Raw genomic sequence first — 24,083 nt, 5'->3', positions numbered from 1 at the left:
TTTCAAGAATGTTTTCAACAAGCAACTCACAAATTATAGTAATCTATCATGATATCAGACATTCTTTTACCTTTTATAATAAAACTTTTTAAAATTGTGTTTGTTTTATTATTTTAAGTATTTATTAATAAAATAAAATATGCACTTAAGGTATGCAGGCATTCTTCGGCACAGAATCATCACATTAACACATTTAAAAAAATGTATTTTTTCTTCCTCTGCATGACCCCCTACTTTCCAGGTAACCTAAATCTTCTCTGAGATTATAATTCTTGGTTTATTACCTGAGCATACAAAAAAAGCCTGGTGAAACCCATTTCAAATGACCAAAGAGGAGCACAATGGCTTTGCAGGGTGTATTTAGAGGTAATCACGATTTTTGTAACTGATACACATTTTTTTAAAAAATATCTTATTTTATTGACACAGTTTAATTCATAAACATTGGCCCCTGAAACCTTCTTATATTCAAAGGAAAATTTAATTTGAAGGACTTTTTCTTTCTTTAAAGCATTAGATTTCCCGTAGTTAGCGTTATTTACCCCTAAATGGCATCATTTTTTTGAATATGATAAATATTATTTAACTTATATTAAGCTCTGCTCCTAAGCATCTAAAAAATATTTCTTATTCTAATCCCCATCTCTAAACCCCATTTGCTTCATTTATTAAATGTGTTAGTATACAGAAAATTGTAGAAATCATCTTAAACCATATATGCTGTTAAGTGTCATAAGGAACCCTAAGTGCTTATTATCAAGCAATATAATAACTCTTTTATAGTTTTATGCATTTTGGAAAATATATTTAATATTACGCTGAAAAGCTTTTAATATGCAGTTCTGGTCCTGTTTCTGAGTCCTGACAAATTAGGAAAAGACAAGATGATGCCTTGAATAGTTCATATGTATGCAAATTGTGCCTAAGGGTGGAATATACATTAACGAACAGATGTGATTAAATATTAATTGGGTTTATACTTTGAAGCCTCTGTGCTTTTGGGATATAAACAATATTTTGTCCAAATAGCTATTTGTTATTATTTCACAGATCCATCTAAAGTTCTAAAGATGGAAAATACAAAATCCCATGATTTGGGGTTTGGAGAACTAAAAGTACTGTTTTCTGCCTTGTTGTAGAAATAGAGAATACAGAATAGGCACGGTTTCATTTACAAACTATTTGTCTTCACGTATTGTGATGTGTAAAAGAACATGTTTTTTTTGTCTCCTAGGATTTTTGGTAGAATTACTTTATACTTAAATTAGAATTTCTGACAAAAGATACATTGTTTCCTCCAGTGACTAGATAAGGTTACTTAAAACTGAAAACAGACATGTTGTGAGGTTGACAACAGTTTCCTTCGTGTTCGTTCTCCCACTTCCTACTGAGCAGGTGGCTCGTGTACATTTTATACTGTCAGTGCATGAATCCAGCCCATCAGCTAAGCATTAATTACTTTGACAATGACAATAAGATTTCTGTAACTACTCCATTAGTATATATTGTGTAAATGTTACTTCTATCCTTCTAGCATTAGTGCTCTACCCATTGTAACTTGCTATGGCACGGAGACAATGCCTCTTCATAGCAGGCAGGAAGATGTGTTGCTGAAATAGGGGAGGGGGTTTCTACCAGAGTTACTCAGTTGAAGGCTATTTAACAGCCTGTTGCCATGGCTACTTTCCTTTGGATCAGCCCATTATCCAGCCTACAGCCAGCCCCTTCAGGTTAATTAAGCAGCAAAGGTTCACTTCCTCCTTGCCCCTGTGTTGTTTCCGGCTCCAAGTGCATTATCCTGTGTTCCTGATGAGGCTTTCCCTGACGTCCCTCCTGGCTCCTGACTCCTGGCTATATCCTAACATCACTGATCTCCGTATTCATGACCCCGGCTTGTCTAAGTACCCGTCTTGGTTCCTGACCCCAGCTTGTCTTTTCATGATCTTTTGGATCATGACTTGGCTTTATTTGCTTGGTTATTACAATAAAGTTGTTTTGCACTGTACATTTCGTATCCATCTGGCTCCTGATCCCCAACAGTATGTTAAAGTGAAGTGACTAGTCAGGAGGTACACAATATTGACAAAAGTATTGGTACACCTGACCATTACACTGACAGGGATTTTGATGACATTGCATTCTAAATACATAGACAGCTATAACAGCTTCCACTCTTCTGGGAATGTTTTTTGGAGTGTTTCTGTGGGAATTTTTGCCCATTCATCCAGTAGAGCATTTGTCAGGTCAGGCACTGATGTTCGTCGAGGAGGCCGTCCCAGTTCATACAAAAAGTGTTAGATGGGGTTGAGGTCAGGGCTCCGTGGGGGCCAATCAAGTTCTTCCACACCAAACTCATCCAACCATGTCTTTTATGGACCTTGCTTTGTGCACTGGGGCTCAGTAGTGATGGAATAGAAAAAGGCCTTCCCCAAACTGCTCCCACAAAGTTGGAAGCATAGCATTGTCCAAAAGTCTTTGTATGCTGAAACATTAACATTTCCTTCCACTGGAAGTAAGGGGCCTAGCCCAACCCCTGAAAAACAGCCACATACCATTATCCTTTCTCCACCAAACTTTACAGTTGGCACAGTGCCATCAGGTAGATAATGCTCTCCTGGCATCCGCCAAACCCAGACTGCCAAATAGAGAAGTGTGATTTGTCATAGAACACGTTTCCTAAACATTTCCACTTTACAATAATACCACTTACAGTTGACCATGGAATATCTAGCAGGGATGAAATTTCACAAACTGACTTATTGCAAAAGTGGCATCCTAACATAGTATCATGCTTGAATTCATTGAGCTCTAAGGAACAACAAAATTTTTTACACAAATGTTTGTAAATGCAGACTGCATGGCTAGGTGCTTGATTGTACACACCTGTGGCAGTGAGTCTGATTAAAATACACAAATCAATAATTAAGAGGTGTGTCCCAATATTTTTGTCCAAATAGTGTAGTTACATACGATGTTTCTATGTATTTTTTTTAAATACGGAAATACAGCAATTTGAATCAGTTTGATTTGAAAATGTTTGTCCTGATTTAACTTGAGGTTCAATTAGGTGTAGAATTTGTGTGTTACACAAACCTTTAGAAAGTAAAATATGGTACTCAATTTAACATGGTTATCTTTTCCTGCTTTGTTTGTTTGATCCTTCCTAGGATTGACTTTGTAAATGTTCAGTTTACTTCAACTGGTAGAGCCGATTTAAATATTTAATAAGTACTGGTCTAAAATAAATTGACAAAGAATAATGACATGATTGATTGCAGATTGATATAGCTGACCTAACCTAGCAGTGATTAATCTCTTTACAGCCAAAGGGATGACCTGCAGGATAACATTATACAAGGCTAATGTGTGGTTCTTTCTTTTCGTATTGAATCTTATTATAAATTGCTTTCTTCAGTATTTGGATTTTATTAATGATTTAAGAGTCTTTGTTGCTTTATTGCAGAGAGCAAACACACATACTTCTTCATACTACATCAGTAATATCCAATTGCTTTTCATAATACCTATCAAATTATTATTATTGTTTTATATAGCGCCATCATATTCTGCAGCCGTGTACAATCGGTAAACATGTAGTAAATATATCAATTTTACTTAAGAATACAGAGTTAATGAGAGCCCTGCTCAAACCATCTTAGAATCTAGAAGGAGTTGGGGTTTATTACACAATTGGTAAAAGTGACACCACTGCAGGAAAGGATCAGCCACAGTTGTAAAAGTCCAAAGGCAGGTGAGGGACTAGGAAAGGTCAGCTAAATGAAGATGGGAAAAAAGGGCGTTAACATGTAAGTTTGTAGGCGTCCCTAAAGAAGAGCGATTATTTGAAATATCAAGTGGATAGGTTGAGGGAGGGCCTTTGATGAGAAATCTTACAAACATGCATGAGAAGTAGAAAGAAGATCAGAGGTCGGACGGCGATCATTGCATAAGCAGAGAGAACGGTCGGGAGTTTGTTTGGAGATGAGTATGGCTGTAAGTATGGGAATGGATATGAAGAGTTTTGAAAATAAAAGTCAGGATTTTAAAATGAATCCTGAAGTGCACAAGTAACTAGTGAAGAGACTGACAGAGGGGAGAGGTTTTAGTAAGGCAATGGATGAGGAAGATAAGTCTGACAACAGCATTCAAGGTGGATTGTAGAGCAGCGAGACGGGTAAAGAAGTACAGCTAAGACATGTTACAATAGTCAAGGCATGAGAAAATGGGGGCCTAATCAAGAACATTTTGTCTGTGGAGGGGACATATGCAGGCAATGTTTAAGGTGGAGATGGAAGATTTTTGAGACAAAGTTGATTTGGGGGGTAAATGAGAGACCAGAGTTAAGGGTCACAGCAAGGCAATGAACGTGAGGGGACAGAGACATGATTGCACCATTGACAACGAGGGAAACTGTTGAATGAATGTGGGCATTGGAGGGAAGATAAAATAAGAAATTCAGTTTTAGAAATTGTGCAGACATCAAAGTAGAGATAAAGAGAAAACAGTTACATCACCTAAGAGGCAGAGTGAGAGATCAGGGAGGGTAGGTAGATTTTGGTGGCATCAGCATATAGGTGGTATTGAAATGCAACAGTTGAGATTACTTTGCCAAGTGAGTGAGTAGTGTAAAGTGAGAACAGAAGAGGTCCTAGAACTGAGCCTTGGGGTACACCAACTAAAAGGACAAGGGGAGATCAAATAATACTGGAGAGGGAGATGCTGAAGAAACAATCAGAAAGGTAGAGTGAGAGCAGCATCACAGAAACCAAGATAGTGAAGAGTTTTAAGTAGAAGAGGGTGGTCCACAGTGTCAAAAGCAGCATAAAGATCCAGTAGGATTAGCATATGTTAGTGGTCCTTGAATTTAGCAATGAGCAGGTCATTAGTAACATTAGTTTGGGTGGTTTCAGTAGACTGCAGAGAGAAGAATCTAGATTGATATGGGTCAAGAAAAGAGTTGAGGCAAGAAACTTAGTTATTTAATCGTATACATTTTTTTCAAGAAGCTTGGAGGCAAGAGCAAGTAGAGAAATGCAACTTTATTTTTTAAGATTGGCGTTATGGTAGCATGCTTGAAGGAGGATGGGACAGATCCAGTAGAGAGGGAGAAGTAGAAGATATGAGCTAATGTAGCTACAAGTGTGGATGAGAGAGACTGGGTAAAATGAGAAGGGTTGGGATCAATGGGGCACGTGGTTGGATAAGAGGAATGACGAAGAGCACGAACCTCATCTTCTACGAGAAGAGAGACTCAGCCTAATGTAGAAGAGGAAGAGTGTATGAGAGGGTGCAGTGTCAAAAGGGGGGCAGAGACAGTGGGAAGACTGTGCAGATATTTCACATATGATAGTTTCAATTTTATTATTAAAATATGTGGCAGAGGCAGTAAGGTTAGTGGAAGGGGTAATTGTGATCCGGCCAAGAAGAGAACTGAAGGTATTGAAGAGGTTTTTGGAGTTATGAGAGAAGCAAGATATAAGGGAGGTGAATAAGATTTCCTTAGCAAGGGTAAGAGCAGAGTAGTAGGAACGTGGCATGAATTTGTAGTGCAGGAAACATAGGATGAGAATTCCCCCAGTGTGGGAACAATGTTGAAGGTGTCGGGTTAGTGTGGTGTGCCAGGGTTGAAAGTGTAGGCATCGTGAAGAGTGCGTAGTCATTGGAGCTACAACCTCAAAAGCCGATTTGAGGGTGGGGTTATAGAGAGAGGTGGCAAGGTTAAGGCATGACATGTTAGAGATGGGAGAGAGGAGAAGCATGGATTTTGAATGAAAGGGAATGATTAAGATGCAAGGTGAGAGAGCAGGATAGGAAGTGGTGGTCAGAGAGGGGGAAAAGGAAATTGGGAGTTAGTTGAGAAGTTAGTGAGCGCACATGTAAAAAAAAAAGGTCCAAGATGTGACCCTCATTGTGAGCAGGGAAGTTAGTATGCTGTGTGAGATCAAAAGAGTAGGTAATGGAAAGGAGTTTTGAAGCCACGGGACTCAAAGGTGTGTCTACTGGGATGTCAGAGGAGAGAAAGTGAGGAAGCCATGAGGTGAATACGTCAGCAAAATGTAAAGAGATGAGATTAAATAGCTGGATAGAAAGAAGAAAAAGAGTGGTGGGGCAGAGGGAATAGGTTCAAAGGTGCAAGTTGGGAAGCCTACACCACTACCCTTTTTGTCATCAGTGAGGGAGGTGGAATCCACCATAGGACAGAACAGTGAGTGTTACAGGTTCCAGTTAGAGCAAGAAGGTCCAGGGAACTAGAGGTGACATGGTCATGAATGGCTGTTAGTTCAGGGCTTGACAAATTTGTTGTGAATCTAGGCGCCAGGTAAAAAAGTGAGGAGCCAGGATTTTTTTAAACTAACAGTTGGTTAGGAGTGATCGGATCATCATCAGCCCACTTACTAAACTCACAGCGTTTGACCTGGAAGCACCCTGGACTTTCAGGTCAGTGCTGGTTTTTTTTATTATTAATTATTATTTTTTTAACTCTTTCGATGCTGATGTTCCATTGGAGCACAGCATTGACTGATATTTAGTCCCCACAAGCTTGTGGGGAAAAATGTTAACCCCTGCAATGCCACGAATGTGTCATACACAAGTGTGGCATTGAAGGGGTTAACGCTGCACTGTCGCTCTCATGGAGCGATCAGGCAGCAGGGGGGTGTTGGGGCTGGTGTCCACACTCATGTGGAGACCAAAGAACCTTCTCCCCTGTCCCTGAAGCTGCCTCTGGCAGCTGGGACTCAATTGCTGGTCTATAGACCAGCCATTGCAGGGAGGGGAGTCTTTGATGACTGCTGTAGGCTTCCATGCCTACAGGAATCATCAAAGGGCTTGTGGGGGCTCGTTTTTGCTGTTGCTGGTCTGCCTGGGCTTCCAGAGTGATCTCAGGCTCGGGGGCGGGCTCTGAGTGGCTGTGCTGACTCCTGGGCAGACAGCAGCAGCAGCGCCCCCGTGTGGTTACTCAGCCTCTTACATCCACATTTTTTTATGGATGTAAGAGGCTAACAAAACCTAGGCGCCAGGACAAAATTCTCTGTCGCCATGGCGACCTGGCGCCTGGGATTTGTCGAGCCCTGTGTTAGTTTGTTACACACACAGAACGGGCATTCCTGTGAGCAAAGAAAAAAGGAGGGCAGGAGGAGAGACAGGGTATATAGATAAGATTATTCATGTTTCTGAAACCATGAGTGGTAGAGGGAAGGGAAGGGAGAAGTAAGGGAAGCCCAGGATGTCTCCAGCTGCTACAAGTAGTAGTAAAGAGAAAGAAGGTAGGTATAAGACTTGTGTGAGTGGAGAGTGTTGGGTTAAAATGAAAATTGCCTGGAATTAGAGAAGGGGAGAAGAAAGTAATGAGGGAGCAATGAAAATATAATGTTGGTTGGAGGGAGATAAAAGTTCTATTGACAATTTCTGTTCCTGAGAAAAGGAACAGCAGGATTGTGGACATGGTATTTGGAAAGTGATGGTGAAGGAAGCAAACTAAACTCCAGTCTGTAAGTCGTGCCACCATATGCACAGCTGCCGATGTCCAATGTGAATCTATAGGGGCGTCATTAGGGAATGGTTGGGAGAGATCTATACAAGCATAAGAGATCCACGCTGGCCATCTGGCACACTAGGCCTGGTGGGCCTGTGCCAAGTATTATTATTATGAAAGACCATTAACCAAGATGAGGTTAAAATCAAATGAAATATTTAAAGGAAAGTACTTGAAATGCCAGAACAATAATGTTTTGGAATATGTAATCACATAGCAAAAAGTATCTAAACATTATCCATGGCTTCTATTGTGAAAACAGATACATAAAAATATATTCTTGCACATGCTGACCTATATATAAATGTAGTTTTATCAGGTGACCAGTTTTTTCATGGGTAATTCCCTAATTTACTGTCCCCTTAAACCTGAAGGTGATATATATTTCAAAATTGTTGCTTCGTCTTTTTTTAATGCCATGCAAACTAGTTAGCATAATAATTTTGATAATACATATAATCCAAATCAACCATTATTTATTTCCTTTTAATATATTAGTGAAACAAAATGAGATTAAAAAAATATACAACTTAAATTACAGATACATTTACTTCAAGAAAGCCCCTAGATTTAATTTAAGAAATGTGATCAGGTTATGTTAAAGGAGCGGTGCAAGGTAAAACAGAAAAACTACAATCAAATGAACTGAAGTCGCCTACCTTGCCGTTTTCAGAGAATGATGACTTTCGTCTTATTTCTACAAGATCAGTCTCGGCATCCAGCATAAAAGAATGACATTCAGCACCTTAGCAGCTTGAATGCACTTTAAAGTTTCTTATTTGACTTGGTGTTTGCACATAATGTACCGTCAGCTGTACTGCAGTCATTAACAGGAGGATAGAAAGTCTAGTATATGTGAGTAGAATAGGATATGTTCTGTACCGGCCCTCGCTGTTAGACATGTTTTCCTTTAGAGAATAACCCATACTTAGCAGAAGATTTGCAGTGTTTTTCTTCACAATACTTCTAAAGGGTCTATAAAATAGATGTTTATTTAATGCAAGCGTGACAAGCCCCTGCTCCACAAATGTGCATTGGGACTATTGCTGATTTTTAGCAGGGACACTCAAAGCTAGTTGTTTATATGCTCATATATGAAGTGAAGAACAATTACTGTCTTACCATGAATACTTGGCCTGACTTTGGAACGCTTGATGATCACTAATATCACAGAACCTTTTTGACATCATACAACAAGCATGCGATACTTATTATTTATTGTTTTATCATATTCCATTGAGAAATTGTGCATGTGTGCATGAGAGCTTCAACTCAGAGGAAAGGACAGATTGAGATCACTGGATGAGCACATAGACCGGTTAGGTTATTTCTAGAGGTGAGTGATGAGATGTAATTAGGGGAAGCGTCGTGAAGGGCTTTGAAAGAAATGAGAGGTCAGAATCAAGGGTGACACCAATGCGCCAAGCGTGAGGGGATGGGGAGATAATTGCACCATCAACATTAAGGAAAACTGGTGATGTAATGTTAGCATTGAAGGGAGGGACATGAGGAGTACATTTTTTTGAGAGATTGAGTTTTAGGAGACAGAGGCAAGGCAGTTAGTTACATGATCTAAGACAGAGGGAGAGAGATCAGGAGAGGATAGGTAGATACAGGTGGTATTGAAAGCCAAAAGATGAGATAAGTTTGCCAAGTGAGGTCGCGTAAAGGGAGAACAAAAGGGGTCTTAGAACTGAGCCTTAGGGAACCCCAAGGGTATGATCAGAAAGTTAGGATGTGAACCAGGAGAGAGCAGTGAAACGGAGACCAAGATCAAGAAGAGTTTGAAGGAGAAGAGGGTAGTCCACAGTGCGGAAAACAACAGAAAGGTGCAGTAGGATTAGCAGTAGTGTATACACTACTGGAGTGTAGGAGTAGTGGTTGTTATACTTAACAGTGAGTAGGACAATAGTAACTTTAGTATGAAAGCTAACAACTGCGCAGGCTGAAGTTGTCTTAATTCTATATTTTTTCACATCACACACAACTTAGGTTGTGAGCTTTATTTGAATGAACACACCTATTTATACTAATCGTTAATATGTCCATTGATGAGAAGGTATTGTACTTGCATAGATATGTAGGTAATATGCTCTTGATAGTTGGTGTATATTGTTTTTTTTATCTGTCTACTTTAGCTAGTGTGATTATATCTTATATGTTAATTTGTATGCGGGCCAGAATGGCAATCTTGCACACAAGTGGGTTGGTGTCCAGTAGGGCTGAATAGGTACTGATACTATTGCTTCAGCATCAGATCAAGTCCTACTGTGTGTGGCTGTTGGCTGGATATCCATACTGTATCTTTCATGAGGGCAGTGAAGTTAAGCCCTTAACACTTTTTTAGTTTTGACATTCTCCCTGTGCAGCTATGGCTTTCCACACCTCCTGTGCAGCCAGCCCTTCTTCCCCTGGATCAGCACTCCATGTTGGTCCTCATAAGGCCAACATACCTGGGAAGTTTCAATCTACATGAAGAGTTAATACAGGGTTTAAACATTAACATTCAAACATATTTTTCTTCATATAAATTTGGTGTAGCATTCTAAAAATAGTTTAATGGTGCATATTTTATGTTCCAGTCCTTTTAATCAGTCATGTATGTCTACTATGCTTTGAGCTTTTTTGAGGTCAAGCAACTTATATAATAAAATGTATATAACAAATATATTGTAGTGAAGTTGCTGTCTAGATCCAGGCTGCTGTACTGTTTACTGCATTATACATAGATAAGTATCATTGAAATGTGTGTTTCTTACCATGCTGACAAATATAAAGTGATCAGCTCAATCATATCTTATTACGTTTGGCATCTATGTTGACTATATCCAAACCTTTTAATGTTTCTTTGTTATTTGTTATATTTATAAAGTAATGAACTGCTGGTTTGGCAGTTACTGTTCACTTGGGTTCTGTTTTCCAGGACTTCCAAAGGAATTTAGATTGACAGTAGGGCTAAATTTATTTATAGTCAAGCAAGCAAATTAGATATAGCTTTATGAGCCCGAGGAGATGGGGTCTTTATTCAAAGTTCATACCTTTTTATTGTGTCAACATAGGAAAAGATGTAAATTCACATACGCTTTCTGGACCTCAGAGGTCTCTTATTTGTTGGCCCAATAAAAGGTTATTAGGGTCAAGACTCTACCTTAAAGCATGGACAGTTTTAATCACCTTCATTTATCTTTTTTTTCCAGCTGATCCTCTTGTCGGAAGCATTGCCACCCAGTACATGACCAACAGAGGAGAGCATGACAGAATGGCCAGACAGTGGACCAAGAGATATGCCACATAGAAATCCAACACAGGGAGCCCGTGCAAGCACATTCACTAAGTGCATCAATAGCTCCTTTCTTGAATTTTTTAATATTATTTCCAAACACTTTGTGACAAAATATTGTATGTCTTTTTTTTTTTTTTTTTATTAAAACTTTCTTAACTTGAATTTCCCTGCAAAATTATTGGGAATTTTAGTTTCTGTGCAAGAAATGTTGAATATGTGATAGTATAGAGCTTTGTTTGAAAGCCATGTATCAATATTTGTGTTTTTACTTTTTTTATAGTTTGATTTTGATTTTTTGGGGGGGCAGTACAATTTTATTTTAAATTGTCTCCTGTCTGCGTAGACATAGTGCTAAATAATTTTTTTTTGTACTTAAAAGTCTTTCATGGTGGGTGCATGCTCCGGGGGACAAACTTTTATATATATATATAACATTTGAAATCAAGAATCACTGTGCATAACTAGACTGTGTTTACCCCCCACAGAGGACTTTCTGAATGAACAAAAAGTGTATTTTGATCTATTTAAAATTGCTTGTAAATTACTTTGGCAGGATGCAGAGCAGTTGATGTACACTTGTGTTATAAAGCACTCAATAAACAGAAACACTGCAGCAGTTTTTGTCGTTTGTTTTTTTTTGTATAGCACATAGACACCTAGAGAAATGCTAAACAAAGACTTGGAATACTTCATTTTACTTTGAAAAATACACTTTCCATTTAATTTTAAAAAAAAAAAAAGTCACAATTGATTTGAAACTAAATACATTTTAACTAAAATTGGAAATTGTTATTAATGGGAAATCCCCCGAAATCTAAACAGGGGTTATAATAGACATAAATGTTAGAAAACTGAAATTGTGGCTGAAAAAAAGAGAAGTCTATTACGTTCAGCACCACTGTTGACTAATAGGTTGATAAAAACATATCTTTTATCGGTGATTAAATGTGGCCCTATTGACAAAACTGAAAATCACACAATACTTAGTCTAATTTTAGTGGAATGTACAAAGGTAGAAAGGAATTTGAACCTCATCCTTGATGAGCATGTGTAACACACCATGATTAGCCCTTGTTTTTACAGAATTCTCACACATTTTTTTTAAATACACATTCTTGTCTAATTTATTAATAATGCACTAGACTGGGAGAGTAGCTATTGGCTACATTTAAAATGCCTTAACCCCAAAGAACATTTTTTCACTTGTCTTCATAGATGTATGCCAGAAGGATCTGCTTTATTAATAGAGCATCACAAAGTAAAGTTGAGAATTATAATCATTGAATAAATGGTTGTCACTGTGGAATCGCACACATTATCACTGCAGAGGTTGGTTTTAATGAAAGGTGTGTTTTTGCTACACAGCTAAAGATCTGCTAAACCTAGAATCACCATGGAAATCCAGGTGTATCCATGTTGAAAACCACAACCTTTTTTATTTATAACACTCTCTTAGAATATTTCACTAATGGTTGTCTGGAATACGTACCTCTAGCTATGCAGTTTGCGTTAAGCCCTAGTGTAGCTTTTAGAATTGAACCAGCCCCATTCTTCCACACATATTGGCATATTCAGTTATCACCGGATAAGTGAGGAAACGAGACTGAAATACAACCTATGAACATTTTTCAATTATGAAGCATACTTGGATAAGCGCCTCAGCTGTTCCCTTCACCGTTGAGATGGGCGGAATATGATTGGCAGGTATAAAATGTCCTCAATGATCCAGTGCCCATTTTTATCAACTATTTAAAAGAGAGGATGTGGTGAAAATGTATTCTTTTTATGTTTTCCTCTAATTAGTTTTCACTAATATGGACAACTGATACAGCTTTATTGGGCTGAAATTACCTGGGCAAACCCATTATTATTTCAAACCATGTACATAAAGAAGTGGAGAATGTGTATAGTACTAGAGTTCCATAATACCAAAATACCAAAACAAAGATCCCTTTCTTTGACTGAAAATTGTTGAAATGGAGCAACTGGAACCAGGAACTATCATGCCTTTGCAGGGAGCTCTACAGAGTGAGAAAGCTTGGCTCGCACAGTGGCTTAACCCCGATTGTCCATGTTTTTTTCTGGTTTGGCCACTTCAAGCACTGTGTCTCTAATAAAGTCTTAAGCAATACAGCACTTCTTAGGCACCTTCTCAGTGTTAGTCCTCAAATAACCTCAGAATGCAGATCTAGCGTTTCTTCGCATTCATTAGCACAGGTGCATCTGTCAGAATGACTTAAGATACTGACACATCCATCTGTGAAATGTGAGAATTACTGTCTATAAGAGTTATTTTCTCAGTGTTGGAGACTAGTAATGATGTCTTCATATTACTTATCTATCATAAGCTATCTTTAGTTTAGGGGATATTGTATCAATCTTCTATGAAAGAAAAAGCAAATACAAATTGCCTGACAACAACTGGCTAATCACAAGTGAATGCTAGGTCATGTAAGAAGTGTCTTTCATTGTTCAGTATTTAAAGATTTAGATTAAAGTGGAGTTATAACAGTTGTAGTAAAAGGTTTCCAGTTGGGTGCTGTGTCTGTCACCATCACTGCTGAACAGTTGATAATAACAATAGTATTATTTATAATAATGCTAATTCTAGCACCAAGAAGAAAACAAACCAATATTCAAGTCACCTGTGCACTGGTGATGCCAACCCTTAGTCTATATAGGTGGTGCTGAGTCCTTTATGTGCAAAGTCACAGGGCCCTTAAATAAATAAATACCTTTAGCACGTATATTGGTTTGGGTTCCCACCAGTAGGTGAGAGTATTCTCTCCGTGGTTCTTTTGTGATTGTCATTAGAATACTTTTTACATAACGTCACACGTTTTGTTTTTCATCTCTTGCTATTTGACACCAATAATCTGTTTAAATTCCTGATTATTCTATCCAGGACTGCATCCTTTCCTCACAGATTGTTTTACCTCATCAGCATGAGGTTGCAGTACCCACTTAATACTTGAGTCATGCTGACAAGCGCCATAATGGATGAAACAGCTGTCCATGAGTGATCTGGCTACTGCACCACTAGTACAGCCGATATTTGCTTTCAAGGGATCTATGTATAAAGTGGATGTAGAGGCGAAAGGTGATCATTCTTAACCGCATTTAAATATGCCTACCCATAATCCCTTGTGGTTGTGGCAGCACCATAAGATTTCCGAGGGAAAAACCAAGTGTTCGGTCTTGTCTGGTGGTTGTAGAGTGGTGTCAAATAATGGTTCTGCTACCCCCTTTATTTTAAGTGGAAGGTTTTTCCATCACCTTTACCCCACCATAACTTTTGTTATATGTAAAATAACTTACAATCTCCTCGCTGCAAAAACTTAAGGCACTTCTCACTACTTATTCTCTTGGACCTTTCTGCCGCCTTTGACTGAGTGGACCACACCCTCCTCCAACAAACCCTTCGTGCCCATGGCATCTGGGACACAGCTCCTTCCTAGCTATGGAAGGAAATATAATATCCTCACAGTAACTGCTTTGGGGCTGGAGATTAATGTGCAGGAGCAGGAGGACAACTGCTGGGCTTGTCAAAAATTGCAGCTCATCTGTGGAATTGTAATGGTAATACTGTGCCGAGATCTGTGAAAGTAAGGTTGTAATTATGATTTGATTTGTGTGATAGAGTAGTAGTATGTAAGTATGTGTTGGCAGGTGTGTATGTATGTGTGCTTTTGTGTTGACATGTGTGTGTTAGCGTGAGGCACAAACAGGCCATCATTGCCTGAAACTTAACCCTTCTTATTGATATTCCTGTACTCAAGCTGGGATACCCAAAAATCATGGTCACACATCACTCCCATCACACATTACGCCTTGCTCCCTCACGCCTATCACACATCACTCCCTCACGCCTATCACACACCACTCCCATTACCGCAGGATCACATAACATCATTTCGCGTGACCGCACTATGCTACAGCCTCTGCAAGTGCTGCAATTTATCAAATCAATTGGTGGTCTACAAGATGCATTCTTTAGAAGTACCCCAAATAAGATGCACACATATGGCCAACCAACATATTAACACAGAATTAGGACAGCTTTGCAATAGCAGTGATAGTACTTGAATCTATGGAATTTTTTTTTCTTATTATTTTCTTTGCTTGTATTTAAAATGGGGAGTCACATTTTCTTTTATTTCCCTGGCTCACTCTTATCACTTCTTAACACTTTCCCTGAGCAAAGAAAGACGTGAAAATAACAAGAGCTTAAAAGAGTTTGAGATCAGGGATATACAATGACAAGAGATGGCATGGTGACAATTATTCAGCATTTAATTCCAGTGGGAACTTGACATTGTTCAAATGTGTAGACACTTATGTGAGAAGGAAAGCAGATCTGGCTGTTCGCACCTGTTAATTCCAATTGCTGTCAATAGCAGTGACTAACCAGATTGTCTTTACCCTTCATCGAGAATATTGACCTTAATATTGACTGTTAGGGTATTATTATAATGATTATTATTGCTATTATTTGGCAATAAAGAAATCATTTTTATGCATGGCAATCGTTTTATTATACAATGTAATGCCATATAAACTGTTTTCCCAATATTTATCTTATAATCAGGACACCTTCTAATTTAAAAGATTATATTAAGTTCCTAAGGGAGTCATTTTTAAAAAAAGAGCACCATTTGAAGATGGCGAAACAGCAGAATAACACAGTTTAGGAACTCAGAGATGGAATGTATGCAGCATCTCAAAATGGCTGACTAAATGCCAAGAAAGAAGGCATTAATTTAGCCTATCAAAATGCTGTCCCAAAAACCAACAAATCTGACACATACAGTCAAGACAGGAGTGCATCCAAAGCCCTCAAATGGCAAATAGAAAAGACCAAATAGAAAAAAGGTTTTTAATGTTGTGTATAGACCTGGAGCTGTCAACCACATCTCTCATTCCCTCTACATATCATTTTTTTCAAGACCACATACTAGGTCTAAGGTAATCCTCACATTCTTCCAGAGGTTTAACATGTAAAGTAAACATTTAACCCTTTGGTTTTTGAATAGAATCATAAGAATTTTGGTAAGTCAAGATAATTGACAGCTATCTCAGTTGTATTCTTTCAGAATTTAGCATTCAGATTCCTTCTATGGTAAATATTACTAAACAATGCATTTTGAAACGAATGTTCCTTATATTTTTTTTATGACCTTTCTTCTGTATGACCTTTTCCTGATGCTAAGTACAGGAGGGTGGCTCACAGATGATGAAAGTTTGTGCTTGAAAGATGGCTTAAAGCATTACTCTGCAGAACAGCAGCTCTGGTCTGTATTACTGATTGTTTTATCACAAACAACCTCTTGTTGTACCATTCTACTCTCAGAAAATCAATATCCGGCATCTCCGTTCTTTTATTAAAAATATTGTTCAAGCACAATTGTTCCCAGTGCACCATTAAAGTGTTATTACCTTATATTCAAGGAATGGAAGAATAATGCTTTTACACATATCTATGCACTAAAATTCAGCTACTTTATACCACAACTCACAGAATAGCTCCACAGATCTTATTTATTATCTGAAGAGGAGTACCAGTGTAATTTACCAGTCTTACACATATGAAAACATTTGAGGTACGTACTCAAAACAAATTATTTCTTACGCTCATAGCACCATTATATAGCGCCGTGCTGTACAACGGGCAAACAAAACAAAGCAAGCAGTGCCTCACATGCCAATTTGGCCCTGATGAAACAAGCTTAAAATAAGTCATGTCATGGATGTAATTATTTTAAAGACGCTGCACCATGAAATGTTCATTCTTTCAATCAGGTTTGCATAGCTTTCCTGTATTCCCAAACTCATGTATAAATGCTTAATTTCAGCTTAAAAACCTGTAAGATATTACTCAATATATCTGAACCCAATCACAAACAAAGAGTTGCTAATATGGGGTGGCCATTTTTTTTCCAGGTAAGCTTGTGAAACTCAAGTTTGCATTAGCCAGCATTAAATTTATAGGTGTGTAGACTGCAAAAAAGATTCCATTGCCTGAAAGAACGTGTACCCGTATAGCATGAAATTGCAAATTCTAAGGGCAGTTAGTTATAGCAGAGTTCTCTGAAATCAATAGAATTGAGTTCTTCCCTCAAAAACATCTCCCAGATAAACTGAAAGAACAGCACTGAAAATATAAGCATAATCCCAATAAGTTAAGTTAAAACCCTAGCCTCAGGCTGGTTCCAAATTCTTCCAAAAACAGGGACTCACAGAGCAAGAATGTGGACCTCCGATAAAAGCAAGACTGCTCACATAGTGTGTCCAAGCAACTGGAAAGAAGGCCCCCCCTGGCCAAGATAAATGGGTAAGGGAGTAAGGATGGTGGTGAGAGTGACAGAGTAAGGGCGTTAGGAAATGAGTGTGTATGTAGTTATGTCTTAGCGTGAGTCTATAGGTTTGTAAGTGTAACTATGTGTGCCAGTGTGTATATGGAGCGCTTGGGAGTAGAAGACACCAATGTCCCACAATGGATCTCCAGTTACAGACTCTCTAAGGCAGCCCTCTGCCCCACTGTGCTGGAAAGTAAATCTAAGGGGGGAATGTTGAGCTGTAGGAAGATCAAAGGTGGGAAAGGTATTAGCAAGTAGGACAATTCTTAAACCAAATTTCATAGTACCTGATACAGTAGGATTGTAATGCTTCAAAATCAAGTCCCTCTTATCTATTTATTGCCACTGTAGCAAAACTTTATTACAGAACAATGTAATTGAGATGAAATAAATGTTTTATATATATATGCTGGATCCCTAGCACTGATAATAAATCATCATTTTGTCTATTATTTCAGTCTGTAAATAATTCATGTTTTTCAATATGGATGGGGGTAGGTTAAGTACAAGAACTAAATGCCTTTCTGTTTAGCTGTATTACATGATAATACAAACATATAATGTATATTTTTTAGAAAGTTGTAAAAATAAATTCAGTATCTATAACAAATAAATACATATATATGGTATATATAATTATCAGTAAACTACAACAAAGCCCAAATATCAGAGCCAGAAATCCCCCATTTATTGCGACTCTTGGCATCAGGTGTGACAGTAAGTCAATAAATATTTTTCATTTGTTTTTCCTTTTTTTGAGGTCTTAACAGGTCAAACTAATATTTATGTTGCCCAGTGTCAGGCAGCTGGCTAAGGGAGCCCTCACTGGTACCCCCACTGACTCATTTTAGCCTTCACCATACTGATTATAAAAAAGCCCACCATAAATTCTTATTGAAGCACATACCCAATGTTATCAACCCCCTTTTCTCCCGTATTATGAAGTCCAGATATTAGATTCTGCTAAAATTTCTACATTTTAATGATAACTCCCAAAGTCCCCTAGAACTGACCCCAAGTTTGATAGATTGTATAACATAAGGCCTGTTATAATTTTTGGTACAAAATTCCCTGAACTTTACACCCCAGAGAAGAATGTCACAATTGATGAGTCTCTAGTTCTTTTCAAGGGTAGATTGCACACTACAAGAAGCAGTAGTGTTTTGGATACAAAAGTGGCACAGGATTCACCTACTCTCTTGGGTGCTGTAAGTACCTTTCCACCTTGTCATCTCTGGGATTGGTTCTCCAAGACATACTTGAAAAGGAGAAAAAACATCAACGTATTCTTCCTGGTAAAACACTCTCTCCTCAAGGCACATCTAACAGTCCAGGATTTAGGTATTACTCAGGTGTGTTTAAGGTGTTTTGTTAGTTAACTGTGCAACACCTTGGACACACCTGAGTAATACCTGAATCCTGGACTGTTAGGTGTGCCTTGAGGAGAGGGTTGAGGAGCACTGCTATAAATCATAGCGTGAACATTTTGATGGGATATATATCATGAAGTGCAGATATCCAAGTCAGAAGAAAAGACACGACACTCAAGTAATGCAGTAGAAAATCTACTTTAATGCATATCCTGACACTGGACCCAAAAAAACCAACTAAGCTCCTTTATCAAAGTGTACAGCCCAACATGCAAGCCCAGAGATGTTATTATTACTAGACATGTGGAAATGATTTCACATTTAACTCTTTAAGTTCCCGTCAGGAGTTAAAGGGCAGCGCAAGCGACTCTATTGGTCGCCTACAGTCTCTCCGCTCCAAGAGTTAAAGGTCCATATGAGCGACTCTATTGGTGGTCTCCCCTGGCTAAGTTGCGGCACCAGGATTTTAAAAGTCTGTATTAACGACTCTATTGGTCGCCAGCAGGGGGCTCGTCTGCAGAGGAGGCCCCTGCCGGCAACCGATAGAGTTGCTCATATGAACCTTTAAAATCCTGGCACCAAAACTGCTGCGTAGTGCGTACAGTGTTAACCCCGTATTGACCCCTTCTAAAAAAAACAAAGAAAAAAACGAACATGAGGAATGTACACGAAGATTCGCCCAAACCGAACACAGGAACAGGCGAATATTCGTGAAATACAAATATTTTTTTCCCCACGAAGACGAACACGGAGAGTTGGCCGGCACCTAAGTCTTGTTGAAACCACAAGTCCCCCACAAAATTGTTGCGTCACCAAAATGGCACACTTGTGCTCCACTAATTAGCTGAATAATACTATAACTGTATATAACTGTGACTATATAAATTGTATACTTGAAGTAAATATTTAATTGGGTTATTTATTTACATTGTATTGCAAAAACTGTACATCTCTGTAATCTAACCTCCATTTTGACTCCACACAGACCTAACTGCATGGTACAATTTACTTGTATACAATACGTTATACACCCAATTTCCAGCTGAGCATGGGTTATTTTTTTCTAGGGTTTTTCTAGGTAAATATGTTTTAATATTAATGATAAATCAGATTCCTAGCAGAGATTACATATATAAGCTTTAATGAGTTCTATAAAATTAAAAGACTTCAGAAAAGGCTAAATTGTTCCAGATTTCTTTGAACAAAAATCTTTATCCGGAAATCATATAATCCTTAATATCCATCGCATAAATCCTTCTAATTATCAGTCCAATTAGGTGCATAATTAAATTTTTGTAAGTTTGAGAATTGTACTTAATTTGGTTTTTAAGCTTAATTAAATTATATTAATACCAAATATATCCATATTTATAGAATATTCATAATTATAATGTGGTAAGTATTTCAATTTTATGGTTGGGGCTCACCACAACATGAGGAACCGTATTAAAGGGTCGCGGCATTAGGAAGGTTGAGAACCATTGCTTTAGAGTAGCCGCCAAGGGGCAAGCCTTTGCCAATTCTTTTAAGGCTGACTTTGTGGCCTAGTCATAGCCATTTATCTAATTTAAAGTCACACTCTAGCCAGTGCATGGGGCTTCAAGCAACAGGACTGGAACTTCCAGGTGAGGTAAGTGATGTTTTCTGGGTTTTTTATTTTTATTTTGGAAGAATGTAATAAAGTACTCCCACAGTGCTTTAATATGCAATCTTCTTTAGCAGGGGGTGTTAGGGACCTTAGACCTTAGGGATTTAGGCATTTTGTGCCGATAATCCAATTTATGAACACATCAATTTAAGTTTTTAAGATGCAGAACACTGTCGTACACGCATACCCCCAAAACCTCTGGAACGCTAGAATTTAGGGACAGGGGGATTTGCAGACTGTTCCTCAAAAAGGGATAATTGGGAGGGAATACCCTGGATATCTTGTGGTGTTCTATGATGTCTAGTGTGTCTACCTCTGGGATATTCCGACAGCAGAACCCTCCAAAACATATGTGTGAATGATGCGTCTATGAATATATACATTTGGTCCTCCAGGAGCTCTATGCATTCATTAATATAAAACATGAAACCTGTTTATATATAAAAAACATCCCAAATGCTCACAGATATTCATGCCAAAAGTCAGGGCCTAAAGGGAGGTAAATCCATAATTCAAGCCATAAATTATATGCTCAAAAATGCTTTTGTAATGTGGAATAATTAAAACTGTATTAAACATGAAAATTAAGGGGAAAAATAACCATTATACATATGGAAAAATAAATGAGACGATTTTTGTATAATATTGCCACTACTATAATCCAGCCAATAATTTGCCTGTTGAGAGCAATTGCTTTTGTGCAGTGAATTTTTTCTTAACTATATTGCAAACATTCTTAAAAACAAAAGCTAAATTTGCTTGGAAAATAATTATCCATGCATGACCTCTTTCCAGTACCTTAGTAAATATATTTATTTTCTCAACAATAAACAGGCTAATGGTTGTCTTCTACTTTAATCCTTTTAACTGCTGGCTAGTGAAATCTGTAATTTATGTTCTCTGAGTGCCCTGTGGACATATATCTATGTATTTATTCAAGCCGTGTCCCCTGCTAATTTCATCTCATAGCTGTATATTGCTCTGAGCTGGATATTAAAACATTTGTGCTTAATTGTTCATTACAAGCATAATCACAGACTTGTAGACAATCATTCCTTTAATACTGTCAACAGTCATTTGATGTCATTTTTCTCTGTTCTTCTTTACTTACAAAATTATTTTCTGTAAAACATAACTCTTACACAATCTACTCTAAAAATAATTACTAGAAGCAGTGATCAATTTGGAAACAAAGTATATAGTCCACGGGAAGTGGCTTGGGCTTTGCAGGCCGTAAACCACATTTAACAGGGTAATAAGTTCCATGCAGCAGTAGTAAACAGTCATTGATTATAGTAAAATCGCAACAATTAAACTGCATGTGTGGCAGATTTGTCCTCGGTTCAATTTAAATAGGGACATTTGGCATAATAAAGCTCTGTGATACGCTTGGGAATCAGTCTTGATTGTGTGTGTGAGATTGTCTGGGTATGTTAGTGTGAGTTTCCGGGTATATTATCAGTGTAAGTATCTGGGTGTGCGTTAGTGTGTTTTAGTGTGAGCTTCTGGGTGTGTTAGAATGAGTGTCTGTGCGTGTGTGTGAGTGTCTGGATGTATGTGTTAGTGGGAGTAGATGTGTTAATGTGTGCTGGGTTAGTGTTAGTGTAAGTGTCTGGGTGTCTTTGTAAGCATGAGCATCAGGCCATATGTCTTAGTGTCTGTCTGTGTGTGTTAGTGTATGTTAGTGTGAGTGTCTGGGTGTGTTAGTACGAGTGTGTGCATGTGTTTTAGTGTGAGTCTCTATGCATGTTTATTAGTGTGTTTGTGTGTGTTAGTGTGAATGTCTGTGTGCACATGTGTTAGTGTGAGTGTCCGCATGTCAGTGTGTGTATCTTGGTATGTGTTAGTGTGAGTGTCTGTTAGTGTGTTAGCCTAACTGTCTGCGGGTTTCTGTTAGTGTGAGTGCCTTGGTGTGTTTGTTAGCGTGAGTGTCTCTGTGTGTTAGCATTAGTGTGTAGATGTATGTCTTAGTGTGTGTGTGTTAGCGTGTCTGGGTGTGTGTGTTAGTGGATGTTAGTGTGAGTAACTGGGTGTGTTAGTATGGTTGTGTGCATGTGTGTTAATGCGAGTGTCTATGCATGTGTGTTTCTGTGTGTGTGTTAGTATCTGGATGTGTGTGTTAGTGTGAGTGTCTGTATGTTAATGCGTGTGTTAGTGTAAGTGCTCCTCCTGAGATCAAGTTCTGTATCTGCCACTGGCTGGGACTTAATATAATTTTGGTGGCCACCTGAACATCTCAGTTTCTCTCTGTTGCAAGTCTCTCTAATGTCATGACTTCATCCTGCGATACAGCCCCTGCCCGGGAGGATGGAAAGAAGACTACGCTAGTAGTTTCCAATAGAAACTGGTCCAAGGCAGGAATAAGGGTCTGTGGAGGGGTGACATGGGGGATGTGGAGGTTAGAAAATTGGTGGCTATAGAGGGGTGGATTAGGCGGTTGTGGAGGGCGGCACAAGTTGATTACAGTTTGATTGAGTTAGTTGATTAAAAAAAAAACACTGATAAGATGGATTTACCCCCGGATCAAATGTTACCACCCCTCTCATACTACTCTATAACCTAAGAAACTGATCTAAAGCTAATTTGAGAATTTGAGTTATCTGCAATCAATATTTATGATGTTTCAGTGGGTAAGGTAACCAGATTTACCCACTTTCTTTTTCTAGTTTCAATTAGTCTCCTAAACTGTCCCCTGAAACCTTCTTAAGTCTAAATGCATTTCTATGTGTATTTCGACATTGACTTTTCAATAGTCAATCACATTTTAAGACTCCCATAGCCAATTTATTTTTATTGAATACTACTCTTTAAAATAACATCAGTGACATTGAAAAGTTTTATATCTCAGGCAAATTGGGTTTATTTTTGATGATGTGTCCTTTATTATTTATTTTTCTTTCCGCCAAATATAAAGTTTACTTCCTGTTACTTTGCCTATAACTTGTTGAAATTATATAAATAAAGCTTTAAACATGTCAGTTTAGCAATAAGGTGCCTTACATATGTTCACATGATTTACATTTATGGCATTGATATTAAAAAAATAACTGCATTAAAAGAGCAAAAAAAGGAAAGAGTTTTTTTTTTGTGGTTTCTTTAAAGAAATAGTGCTACGTTGATGTACTGAATGTGGTTTTTTAACATTTCTCGGTTTTGCTTATTTGCAACAACAGGTTGCAGGTGGGTAGGACTATTTATAGTGTGTGGGTCTAAAAAATACATTTCACATATTGTGTATGATGCAAAAACACTAATTGTATTGTGTCAGTGTTAAAAAAGAAAATCAGTAGAAGCTGTGGTATTCTGGACTGGACCAGGGTCATCCTTAATGCAGAAAAGAAAATGAAAAATGAAAATGAAAAAATGTAGGAAAAGAAAACTGTCCCAGACCCAGCAAACCTTTTTTTTTTGCACCGGTCCTGGAGGTACTACAATACCGGGTCAATATGTACAGTGGACAGAGCAAGCTCTTCTTCCATCTCCCTGTATTAAAAATCCATTTAATATGTGGTCCCCAGACAGGGGACACATCAGATATTAAACTGATTAGAACAGATACTAATTTTGTAATAGTTCCCCTAGTACTACAGCAGGTAACAATGTGTACTGCAAAAAAATTGGTTAACGGGGGTGCTTGCCTAAGGACCTATTATTATTATTATTAAAGATGGACCTGCTTGTGTCATGATTTTACACATATAGCATGGGGCAAAAAATAGCTCATTTAAGAAAATGGCTGGAAAGCAGCACTTTCCACCCTGGTGAAACGCTCCCACTCCTGGGTTTTTTGCCAATGTGTCCATCATTGCAATGCATACTTTGCATGACTGCTCATGATGTCACAATGCATGTTGTGTTTCAGGAAATGGTGCATGCAGCTTGACGTCAATGG

General features: G+C 38.1%; 1 protein-coding gene and 1 non-coding gene across 2 annotated transcripts in view; one reads left to right on the top strand and one right to left on the bottom strand.

The window, feature by feature from the left end:
- LOC149300775 (ubiquitin-conjugating enzyme E2 E2-like) overlaps positions 1–10,829 on the top strand; it is a 91,971-nt gene extending 81,142 nt beyond the window's left edge. Inside the window, exon 5 of the mRNA XM_089484839.1 lies at positions 10,732–10,829. Within this exon, the coding sequence (XP_089340965.1) occupies positions 10,732–10,829 (98 nt within the window). The remainder of the gene's footprint in view (positions 1–10,731) is intronic.
- Positions 10,830–23,594: 12,765 nt separating this feature from the next.
- Positions 23,595–23,788, bottom strand: LOC149300774 (U2 spliceosomal RNA). The gene has a single exon (XR_016272287.1). It is a non-coding gene; the product is annotated as a U2 spliceosomal RNA (small nuclear RNA).
- Between the last annotated feature and the right edge of the window lie 295 nt (positions 23,789–24,083).

Source organism: Sceloporus occidentalis, unplaced genomic scaffold (assembly GCF_023333645.1).
Source record: "Sceloporus occidentalis isolate IW3139 unplaced genomic scaffold, rSceOcc1.0.p SCAF_23, whole genome shotgun sequence".
Classification (NCBI taxonomy): domain Eukaryota; kingdom Metazoa; phylum Chordata; class Lepidosauria; order Squamata; family Phrynosomatidae; genus Sceloporus; species Sceloporus occidentalis.
This window is presented reverse-complemented; position numbering and strand designations above follow the sequence as displayed.